Source organism: Hemiscyllium ocellatum, chromosome 4 (assembly GCF_020745735.1).
Source record: "Hemiscyllium ocellatum isolate sHemOce1 chromosome 4, sHemOce1.pat.X.cur, whole genome shotgun sequence".
Lineage (NCBI taxonomy): Eukaryota > Metazoa > Chordata > Chondrichthyes > Orectolobiformes > Hemiscylliidae > Hemiscyllium > Hemiscyllium ocellatum.
The window spans coordinates 29,089,531-29,101,095 of record NC_083404.1 but is presented as its reverse complement, the minus strand read 5'-3'; the positions used below and the strand labels follow the sequence as shown (position 1 = coordinate 29,101,095).

The 11,565-nt window shown below is 41.2% G+C and overlaps 1 protein-coding gene across 1 annotated transcript; it reads left to right on the top strand.

The window, feature by feature from the left end:
• Positions 1 to 390: 390 nt before the first annotated feature.
• On the top strand, positions 391 to 2,153 carry LOC132815173 (telethonin-like). Its single transcript, XM_060823986.1, has 2 exons — positions 391 to 539; positions 1,538 to 2,153. The coding sequence occupies exons 1-2, from the start codon at positions 391 to 393 to the stop codon at positions 1,965 to 1,967; spliced, it is 579 nt and encodes a 192-aa protein (XP_060679969.1). The 3' UTR covers positions 1,968 to 2,153.
• Positions 2,154 to 11,565: the final 9,412 nt, after the last annotated feature.

Genomic DNA, 11,565 nt, shown 5'->3' with positions numbered 1-11,565 from the left:
GAGAACCTTTCCCACCTGTTGGAACTCCAGTGGTTGAAATTGTAATAACACAGATAATTACAATATATTTCATACAGACTCAAAAAGGTTAATTCAATGTATGGACAGATACTACATTCTGTTCTGACCAGGTCTTTGAGAAACATAAGAAAGGTATTTCTGGGCCACCTGAGTGTTTTGTGTAGCTGTTGCAATTAGTTCAGTCCATATTGCTCTGCCAAGTTTGGAACTCAGTAATTAAGTGATGCAACCAAAACAGAAATAGGAGCACTAACCTATTTAAGCACATGCCCCACGGTGTGACGTCAGCCAGCTAAGGCTTTTACATTGAGTCACTCTTTAAGAACACACATAGGATCTTGCCTGTATTTCTGAAGATACTGTTTAAAGATGTTTTCAGTTTCTAAATTTAAGAGATTTAATGTTGGTTTACCCTCTGCTGCCCTAAGATGTGATATAAAGGAGGTCAATTCGGCAAACAAAGAGTATTTCACTGCTTGTTGGCAGGATCTGATGATGGTAACGAAGGCACTGAACAGGTATAGGATATTTTTTCTAACAGGTTCTTTCAATAGTGTTTTGCATTGTCAACATTGAGCAAGTTACATTTGATCGCGGATAACAGCAACTCCCTGTCAAAATCTTAACATTGTGTGTGACAGAGGGGACATTTCCTTTGGGGTAAGCAGCAGGAATTGAGAACATTTATATTCGAGGTAACAGTTTGTTTTATCAAATGTGGCTCTTTTCCAGATTTGAGAGAGGATTTGCCTGTGTCATTTTGTGTTGTGTACTATAAACCACTTTAGATTCTAATTTGCACTTAAAGAAATTAGATGTTAAATATCTTGAGAAATTTTGAACATACCTAATAACTTTGTTTATTTTGATTCTTCACTAAATTATTTGCACTAATTTATTGTCATTGGAAATAGATTGTTCCAATGATGTGATTAGGAAAGAGAAATTACATTAGAGATTGAACAGAATGGCAGGACGGGTGTCTGCTTTGCCAAGTCCCAGGGCCAGGGTTGCTTGAATATTTGAGATGGGGACACACGTCTGTAATGGTGCAAGAATACACCCTTATTCCATTCTGATAGGACGCATATAGGTCAAGGATTCCTTCATGATGTCAACTGGTCACAACAGTTCCCCGTCCTGTTCAGAACAAATCCATGTGTGAAACAGGTATTGGCAGCAACAAAATGGCTAGAATCAACAATCAATTAGTAGTCTCAGTAATAAATGCTTCTTGCTACATATTTGTTTCCAATCCTAGAATGCTAAAAAATGTTCAGCACTTTGTTCTAATTGAAGGTTTTGATGAAAGATTTTTGTGGAAAGGATCTGATGATTGTAAATCAAGTTACCCAAATGTAGCAGCATTAATCTTCTAAAAAAAATCAATGAAATCTTGAAGTATAACATGAATTTAAATGGATTTTAATGCTTTTGGTTATTTGATATATTTTAGTTTGGACTTGTTTTGTCATATTTGTACAAGTCCATTAATACACCATGTTTGATTTAACAGAAATGCTCTGACTGAAGATGATAGCACTAGAAAAGAACACTATGGCCAGAACCAACAGGTCACATTCATTGTGCAGAATTCTCCTGATCAGAAGATGAGGATAGGCAGACTTGGAGAGAAAGCAGTGGAGTATCAGCTCCCATATAAGAATGTCCTACCAGTACCAGTCTTTGTGCCATGCAAAATAAAGTCAGTCACCAAAGAAGACCTCAAGCCCGAGTTTTCTCTATCTCTAGAAGAATTGAGAGGAAAAGAGAGATTTGAAAGAGCACTAAACAACACGTGGTCATTCCCTGACAAGCAGCAAGTTTCAATAATGGAAAAGGAGTTACCTCGCATTGTGCAGCCAGCAAGTGGGAACTTCAGGGCCTCAGCTCTTTTGTCTCCCCTGAATATATATTCACAGCCTGAAGCTGCTCACAGAGGCTGAGTGTGGAGTAAACTGGAACGTGTTCACTTGCAACAACAGTTAGTTTTAGGGCCTTATAGTAAGATATGTTAATGAAAATTCTGCCATTTGGGCCATAAGGTTATGTATTAGTTTTATTCCAATGGAATTTTTTTCATATTTGCCCATTGTATTTCAGCCGCAGGCAACAAATACCTTGTCAATTATTGGTCCCACAAATTCCTCCCACAGTTTGAATTTATATTTCTAATGTTTGTTATTCCTCTTAATTTTTAAAAATAGAAAGTTTTGAGAAGTCAGAGCTGTCATTGTCAATGGAGCTTTCTACTCCAAGTGCACAGCATGTTCCATTGAGCTGATGAAGCTGCCAAAATCTGTGGTAAAATTGTATTCCTTATGTCTTTTACATTAAACAGAAAGTTATAATAACACTATTGTACCCGTCAGCTATCATCTCAGTAAAATATGTAACACTCTTACAGGATGTCACTCACTTTCATATAGTCCTCTGTTTTGTCCTCAGAACAATCATAATATTCATTTAGTACATCTCCAGAATAATCCATCACCTATCCTCAGAATTATCTTTGAAGCAATTTTTTGTAAAAATTTCTAAATTATATAATATCCAACCATTACATGATTATATCCTGCTGTTATAATCCTATAATATTTTCTCATAATGTACAGAATCTTATATGGTTTCAAGCGACATGGGCTATGGTGAGGTGTGTGTGGCAGAATTGAGTGACAAATTCGGCAATGTCTATCTCGGTGATAAGACTTCATTTATTTATGCTTTTCAGAAGTGGCATAGTGAGATTTTCTGTCGGCAACAACAAGATCCCAATTGATGAGGATTACCGTGGGCTAAATGCCACAACCCACCAAATTAATATTCAAAATCCCAGTTACTAAATGTGCCAAACAAGCGCAACATTGGAAAAATGTGACAAAGAAACCAAGGCAAGCGCCTGGCAGATTCAGCTCACCATTTGCTCCAAATGACCTCCATGTTGGAAACTGGGCATCAACATCTCAGGGTGCATACCATGGGCACCAGCCACAGACATACCCATGTCCACAGGAGATTGGCATTTGATATGTGCCAGCCTCTATGACCCTCAAGGCACTTCTCTGATACACTTTCAGGATGGTTCTGCACTTCAGTGTAGCACCTCTGGTTACACTAGCATTGATCTTGTATATCTGCAGTAAGGACATCGTGCTGGGGACGTGCACCCAGCTCATGGACTGCACCAGGCTGTATGTTCACTCCCTGTCATAGTGATCACTCACTCTGAGCCCATCTGGATACTCACAGCATCCTTGCCTTGCCCTGCCCTTTTGCACTTTTCCCCCTTAGCCAGCAATACCAAGCCCATATCACCACTGTCTTGCCACGCTATTTAGTGCATAAACCTGGCACTAAGCCTGAACCCTTGCCATTCTAGTCAGCAGTCTTCTGTCAAATCAAGAGAAATAGCTTTCACTCAGGGGCACATGACGCAGTAAGTCAAGGACTGCCTTGGATACCAGTGCAATAACTCTGAGTGGTCAGAGTCAGAATCCTCTCCTTGTAAGGGAGGAGGAGCCAAATGATGAGCAAAACACAACCTATTGTGGGCTTTTTACTTCAAGGAATAAGGGACAGGGTGATATTTCAGAAAATGAAAGTGGGTGACACAGCTATTAGTTTTGATGCAAGTGGAAAGGTACAGTCAGTTCTTCGATACTGTGATGGGTGTGTTCTTTTGCAATGCCTCGTTATTAAAAAATTGCACTTTAGAAACCGCGCTTAAAGTGTTGGCACTGTAATCGCGTTACAACCAACACACGTTTTAAAAGTTCACGCCGTAGAAAAACGTCCCCAATTCATCAATCGCATTACAGTGAATTCACATTGATGTGAAATGCATTATAACAGAACGACCTGTATCCTGAGCAAGTGAGGAGGACATGCAGGGTTCATGGTGTCAGGCGTTAGGTGTAGGTGACAACAAGTGAGGGAGGATGTTGCAGATAATAGTGAACATGTTACAACGTGAGCCTTGGTGGGAGGTGGAGGCAATTATAGAAGTACAGTGAATGTAAGGTGTGGGAGAGAAGATTTATGCTGGAATAGTGGAGAATTTGGGCGGCACGGTGGTACAGTGGTTAGCACTGCTGCCTCACAGCGCCAGGGACCTGGGTTCAATTCCCGCCTCAGGCAACTGACTGTGTGGAGTTTGCACGTTCTCCCCGTGTCTGCGTGGGTTTCCTCCGGGTGCTCCGGTTTCCTCCCACAGTCCAAAGATGTGCGGGTCAGGTGAATTGGCTATGCTAAATTGCCTGTAGTGTTAGGTAAGGGGTAAATGTAGGGGTATGGGTGGGTTGCGCTTCAGCGGGTCGGTGTGGACTTGTTGGGCCGAAGGGCCTGTTTCCACACTGTAAGTAATCTAATCAAAGTTATTGGCCTTCTTGCTACACTGCTGTGCATTTCTCTGGATGGCTGAGACTGCAATAACCTGGTGGTAATCTCAGACCAGTTTAGCATGGTCTGGTCTTTTGTTCTCTGCTGCAGGCCTGGATGATAGCAAGTCCCATCTGGACATCACCCCATCCAGCAGGAGCTCCCCTGGACACTGCCATATGGCACCTTTGCCCCAGACGTGGCAGACAGGGGGCAAATGTCAAGAATCGTGCAGGTCAGCTTTGAACTGACCGCTTAACCAGGTGCACAGTAGGTTTTAAAGATGGCACAGGTGCAAGTGATGCTTGTGAATTCTGGGAAACTCATCGAGTGATGAGTGTACTGGGAATGATGGACGGTGAGCTGGAGTAGAAGTTGGACATGAAGGACAGCATATTAATGGAGTAGCTCATTAACGAGGCAAATTTAGTAAGATATGACAAGAATACACACTAAGCCTCGTATCAAGAAATCCTCAAAATAGCTCAACACAACTTAGACTTCACCAAAGAAATTTAAGATTCCATTCTTTATCTTTGTAGAATGTAATTTTATCTTTTGATCACTTTCTTCTTTGCTGAACTAGACATAACTTACCATATTTACTTATCAGATCCTATGCCTCCTTTATTTTTCTGCTCCTTACTTTATCACACAACCTCCTTCCACTGTCCTTATACCCACACTCTCATGAGCAACTCTTCTGTTTGCTCAACAATTACCTTATTGTTCTGATCAATGCCTTTACCTAGCTAGCTGTACCATGACTATCTCTCAGCACGAACAGCTATAGTCTGAAGTGCAAAGGTTATGCAACCAGAATGACGATCATTAAAGGCAATTTATTCAAACCTGAAGTTATGAAAGTAAAATGAGGTGTACCTCATTAATGCAACCAGCACATGATAGGAATAAATACTCTGACTGCTTACTCTACCACAAAAGTACATTAGCTAGAATATCCGTGCTCTGACTATCACATTAGGATTTTGAAATGTTGTGTTGCTACCATATAAATGCTGCAATTTTCAGTTTGGATCATTGCTTCTCTTTATAGCATGTGGTTTGTTTATCATGTATTAATTAAAGACACAATAAAACAAGGACTAGAGTTTAAGAGGTTCCTTGTAGTTGATAACAACAAATGTTATTATTTTGTGAATGGTGTTCGGTTGCTTACTTTCTCAATATAATTATTCCTGAGTGAACGAAACATAGCTGCCTCTCAGTCTTTATTGTGAAACCGGCAACATATCAAAATGTTTTTAACTAATACTATATTCCACAGTTTGCACTGACATGAGGTTTAATAGCAGAGGACAAGGAGTTAAGGTAGTTCAGAAAACGAGGGGAAAATGAATTATTTTATGTACAGCTAGTTGCTGTAATTTAAAATGCACTGTTTGAAGGCTGGTTGAAGAAGATGCAATAGTAAATTTCAAGACCTGGAATAGGCATTATTTTACTCCATTGCATGATTCTATAGGGTGAATTTTGGATTTGCTGGGCTGATGCTAGAGACCTTTAAAAAGTGGCAAATGGTTCTAGCATGCAGAAATCCCACCTCAAATTCTGACAGAACAACTTTTGCTGAAGGTAATGGAATATGAATCACATTGGTTGGAAACCCAAACTTAAGTTCCATTTGAAAACAGTGCCAAAATGAAGTTGAACAGACTATTTTTGCAATTCCATAGGCCTTAATCCATAGTGGGGAAGTATATATCAATGTAGTAGATCCAACTCCTTGAAAGATGGATCATGTCTGTTTAAGCAACTCATAATCTGAAGTTATTTAAATCCCCAGTCTTTCAAACTACTGGTCTCAGAATTGGGGAAAGCCTCTGCCCTCTCCCCACCAGCCGGATTGCTTTGACTAAAAAGACATCTAGTGTAGCTATTCAGCTATTATTTCTGTAATTTCGATTTAGTTCATTATTGACATTTTCTATGGTGTGGTATTACAGCTGAATGCTTGTCTCGGTTTAAAATTATCGTAGAAATGATTTGTGGGATGGTGAAAGTGCTACTCTGCCTGAACTGAGATGCAGTGCTCAGCAAAGCACACCCCTTAGATCGCCACCATCTTGCATCCCCTGCTGTCTCAGTTTCAAAAGTTGCAAAGACACTTAGCTAAAGGCTGAGTTCACATTTGATAGACCCCGCTTACAGAAGCTACTAAAATATTTGTTGGGTTTTTTGAGTAGAAGTTTGTTTTTATGACAGAATAACCACCTAGTGGAAATGAAAATCTCTCAAGGTGTTTCATGATTGCTTTATCAAGTGTACATCAGATTTATTGAAAGTTTATTTTTTCCCAACTGCATTCAGCTCCTGATTCTGCCTACAGTTAAAGTGGAGAAAGTGAGGACTGCAGATGCTGGAGATCAGAGCTGAAAATGTGTTGCTGGAAAAGTGCAGCAGGTCAGGCAGCATCCAAGGAGCAGGAGAATCGACATTTCGAGCATGAGCCCTTCTTCAGGAATGTTTCCTGAAGAAGGGCTCATGCCCGAAACGTCGATTCTCCTGCTCCTTGGATGCTGCCTGACCTACTGCACTTTTCCAGCAACACATTTTCAGCTCTGATCTCCAGCATCTGCAGTCCTCGCTTTCTCCTAAACCTCTATAAGGTCAACCCTCAACATACAAAGAAACTAGGAGCAAGAGTACATCATTTGGCTCTTTAAGGCAGCTCCACCATTCCATTTAATCATGACTGATCCTCTATTTCAATGCCATATTGCAGCTTACTCCCTTCAATCCTTGGTGCCTTTAAAACGTAAAGTATTATCAATCTCTTTCTTGAACTTCCAGTTTTCTGTGGTTCGCTACCCTTTGAATGAAGAACATTTTACCCATTTCAATCCTAAATGGTTTGTCCCAAGTCCCAAAACTGTCTCCTTGTCTCTAGACTCCCCAACCAGAGAAAATATTCTCCCTGCATCTAGTCTATCCAGCCTATTAGAATTTTACACGTTTCAATCAGATTCTCGCTCATCCTTCTAAACTCTAACTAATGCAGCTAGAGTTTCAGAGAACATCTCTGGGACACCCGCACCAACCAACCCCACCGCCCTGTGACTGACCACTTTCACTCCCCCTCTCATTCCGCCAAGGACATGCAGGTCCTGGGTCTCCTCCATTGCCAAACCCTAACCACCTGACATCTGGAGGAAGAACGCATCATCTTCCACCGTGGGACCCTCCAACCACACAGGATCAATGTGGTTTTCATTAGTTACCCCATTTCTCCTCCCCCCAAATTATCCCAGTCCCCACCTTCCAATTTGGCACCACCCTCATTGAATGGTCCTACCTGTCCATCTTCCTTCCCACCTATCTGCTCCAATCTCTTCTCCGACCTATTACTTTCACCCCTACCTTCAGCTATCACATTCGTAGCTACCTTTCCCCCAGCCCCACCCTCCTCCCATTTATCTCTGTCCCTTTGGCCCACAAGCCTAATTCCTGATGAAGAGCTGATGCCTAAAACATCGATTCTCTTGCTCCTCAGATGCTGCCTAACTGGTGCTTTTCCAGCACCACACTCTTCGACTCTACTTAATACAGGCCCAGTTGAACATATCTCTCCGCATAGGACAGTCCTTCCATCGCTGGTATCAGCCTAGTGAATCTTGGCTGCACTCTCTCTATAACAAGAATATCCTTTCTTAGTCGGGGAGAATAAACAATACCTGATACTCCAGTTGTGATCTCACCAAGGCCGTGTGTAGCTGCAGTAAGACATCCCTAATTTTGAACTTAAATTCTCTGGCAATGATGGCCAGCACACAACCTGTGTTTTTTAATTGTTTCCTGCCCCTGTCTAGTTTCATTGACTGGTGTTCAAGGACACCCAGGTCCCTTTGTATATCACCATTTCCCAATACATCTCCATTTAAGTAACACTCTTCCTTTCTGTATAACTTCACATTTATCCAGGTTGTACTGCATCTGCCATGCAATGGCCCACTCACTCAACTTATTGAAATCACCTTTGATGTCTCCTTGCATCCTCCTCACGATTCACAATCCTGCTCAGTTTTGTCATCAGCATACTTGATTCCCTCATCCAGGCCATTTATGTACATTGTGAATAGCTGGGGTTCAAGCACTATTTTTTAAACATGGTTGCTCTTTCTCCCGAATACTTTTTCATCCAAATTAACATGGTGAGCAAAGTAGGACCACTTACTGCCGCTTTGTAATTTCATATGAAGATATAGTTCTACAAGACACAAGAGTTGCAAAGAAACTTCAAGCTCCACTGCTCGAATCACATTGGCAAACATCCTCCTTATGGATGAACCCAGTGACAGCACTTTTAAAAGAGAATTTTGAAAGCCTATCCTGGATGTTGATTGGATGATAACAAGTCAATCCTGTAGTAGAGTCAGCATGTTGACATGGTAAACTTTCTCTCCATTATCTTTTATTATGGAGTTTCACGGGAGATGCACAACGAGCAGTCAGTGGCTGAATTAATTTGAAACTTTGAACATGCTTTCCTTAAACATGCATGGTATTCAGATTATGGGACATCATTCCAATCCTTTGTTGTTCTTGGGAGAAAGGAATTAGCAAATAAATCACTTATGGGTGTGTACATTGGAGCGTTGGTTGTGAACACTGAGCTCAGTTTAGGATTTGACATACTGCTTACAACTAACGAATTGTCCATTCAGATTTTTGTACATACATCAACCTGTGGGCCTACCTTTCATTCTGGACTCTGTCTCGCAACGTGACCACAGATACAGGTATGTCGTAGAAGGCATGTCATAGAGTCATAGAATAATAGAGATGTGCAGCATGGAAACAGTCACCTCAGTCCAACTTGACCATGCTGACCAGGTATCCTAACCTAATCTAGTCCTATTTGCCAGCACTTGGCCCCGTATACCTCCAAACCCTTCTTATTCATATACCCACCCAGATGCCTTTTAAATGTTGCAATTGTACCAGCCTCCACCATCTCCTCTGCCAACTCATTCCATACACGCACAACTCTTTGCTGAAATGTTGCCACTTAGGTCCCTTTTAAATTTTTCCCCTCTCACACTAAACTATGCCCTCTAATTCTGGACTTCCCCAACGCAGGGAAAATACTTTATCTATTTACCCTATCCATGCCCCTCATGATTTTATAAACCTGTATAAGGTCACCCCTCCATCTCTGATGCTCCAAGGAAAGCAGCCCTCGCCTATTCAGCCTCTCCCAATAGCTCAAACACTTCAACCCTGACAAGATCCTTGTAAATATTTTCTGAACCTTTTCTGATAGGAGGCAGATCAGAATTGGACACAATTTTCCAAAAGTGGCCTAACCAATGTCCTGTATAACCGCAACATGACCTCTCAACTCAATGCTCTGACCAATTAAGGAAAGCATACCAAACACCTGCAACTCCACTTTCAAGGAGCTATGAACCTGCACTCCAAGGTCTTTTTGTGCAACAACATTCCCCAGGACCTTATCATTAGGTGTATAAGTCCTGCTCTGATTTGCCTTTCGAAAATACAGCACCTCACATTTATTTAAATTAAACTCCAACTGCCACTCTTCCGCCCATTAGCCCATCTGATCAAGATTCGATTGTACTATGAGGTAACCTTCTTCGCTGTCCACCACACCTCTAATTTTGGCATTATTTGCAAATATACTAAGTAGACCTCTTATGTTCACACACAAATCATTTATATAAATGACAAAAAGTGTCATGAAAAATGTCATGAGTGAATAAAAGTAAGTTGCTTTGCATTAAACGTCCTCAAGGAGAATGATGACTTGAACAGTACGTTGGTCCCAAGCAGCTACATTGTACTGAAGTTGAAGTCTGACTAAGTTAAAAATCACAAAACACCAGGGTTAATTGGAAGCACACTAGCTTTTGGAGCGCCGCTCCTTCATCAGGTGGTTGTGGAGGACACAATTGTAAGACACAGAATTTATAGCAAAATTTGCTATAAATTCTGTGTCTAACAATTGTGTCCTCTACAACCACCTGAAGAAGGAGCGTTGCTCCGAAAACTAGTGTGCTTCCAATTAAACCTGTTGGACTATAATCTGGTGTTGTGTGATTTTTAACTTTTTACACCCCAGTCCAACACAGACATCTCCAAATCAAGTCTGATTAATGTTTGGTATTGTAGGTTTGAGCCAAAATCCACATCATCTAAAATATTGGAGCAAAGCCATGGACTTGTTAAAACTTTTAAAAGTAAAGGAGACAGCTGGGGTGGGCTTGCGAAAAATATACAACACAGATGGCTACGTGGAACCATTGTTCAGCTTGGAATTCCAATTTACACTTCCACTCTAAGATGACAATCAACCGAACCTAACACTATAGACTGAAACTAACATTTACACCTCAAATTACCCAGCACAGACTGTATGGGACCTACACAGATACTGAATATTCAACTTCTATAAAAATCCCTTTACACATATGCTTAACTATTAGGAAGCCAATTGATTTCAGAAGGAAACACAATGGACAACACAGATTTGAAGGCAGATAAAAGGGCACACAGTCTGTACAATTTGATTACAGAGAGTCAACATGGTTTTGTCAAGGGCATGTCATGTCTCACAAACCTCAGTTTTTTGAGAAGGTGACCAAGCATGTACATGAGGGTAGGGCAATTGATGTGGTGTACATGGACTTCAGTAAAGCCTTTGATAAGGTTCCACATGATAGATTGTTGGAGAAAATGCAGAGGCATGGAATTGAGGGTGATTTAGCAGTTTGGATTAGAAACTGGCTTTCTGTAAGAAGGCAACGAGTGGTGGTTGATGGAAAATATTCAGCCTGGAGTCCAGTTACTAGTGGTGATCCACAATATCTGTTTTGGGACCACTGCCGTTTGTCATTTTTATAAATGACTTAAGACGCAGCCATAGGTGGATGGGTTAGTAAGTTTGCTGATGACACAAAAGTCGGTGGAGTAGTGGACAGTGTGGAAGAATGTTGCAGGTTGCAGGGGGACTTGGATTAACTGCTGAAAATGTGTTGCTGAAAAAACGCAGCAGGTCAGGCAGCATCCAAGGAGCAGGAGAATTGATGTTTCAGGCATGAGCCCTTCTTCAGGAATGAGGAAAGTGTGCCAAGCAGGCTAAGATAAGGAGGGACTTGGGGGAGGGGTGTTGGAAATGCGATAGGT

Coding starts and splice junctions, on each gene's coding strand:
- LOC132815173 (XM_060823986.1), top strand. CDS start 391: ATGTTTTCAGTTTCTAAATTTAAGAGATTTAATGTTGGTTTACCCTCT. Junction 540..1,537: donor GTAACGAAGGCACTGAACAG/GTATAGGATATT, acceptor TTGATTTAACAG/AAATGCTCTGACTGAAGATG.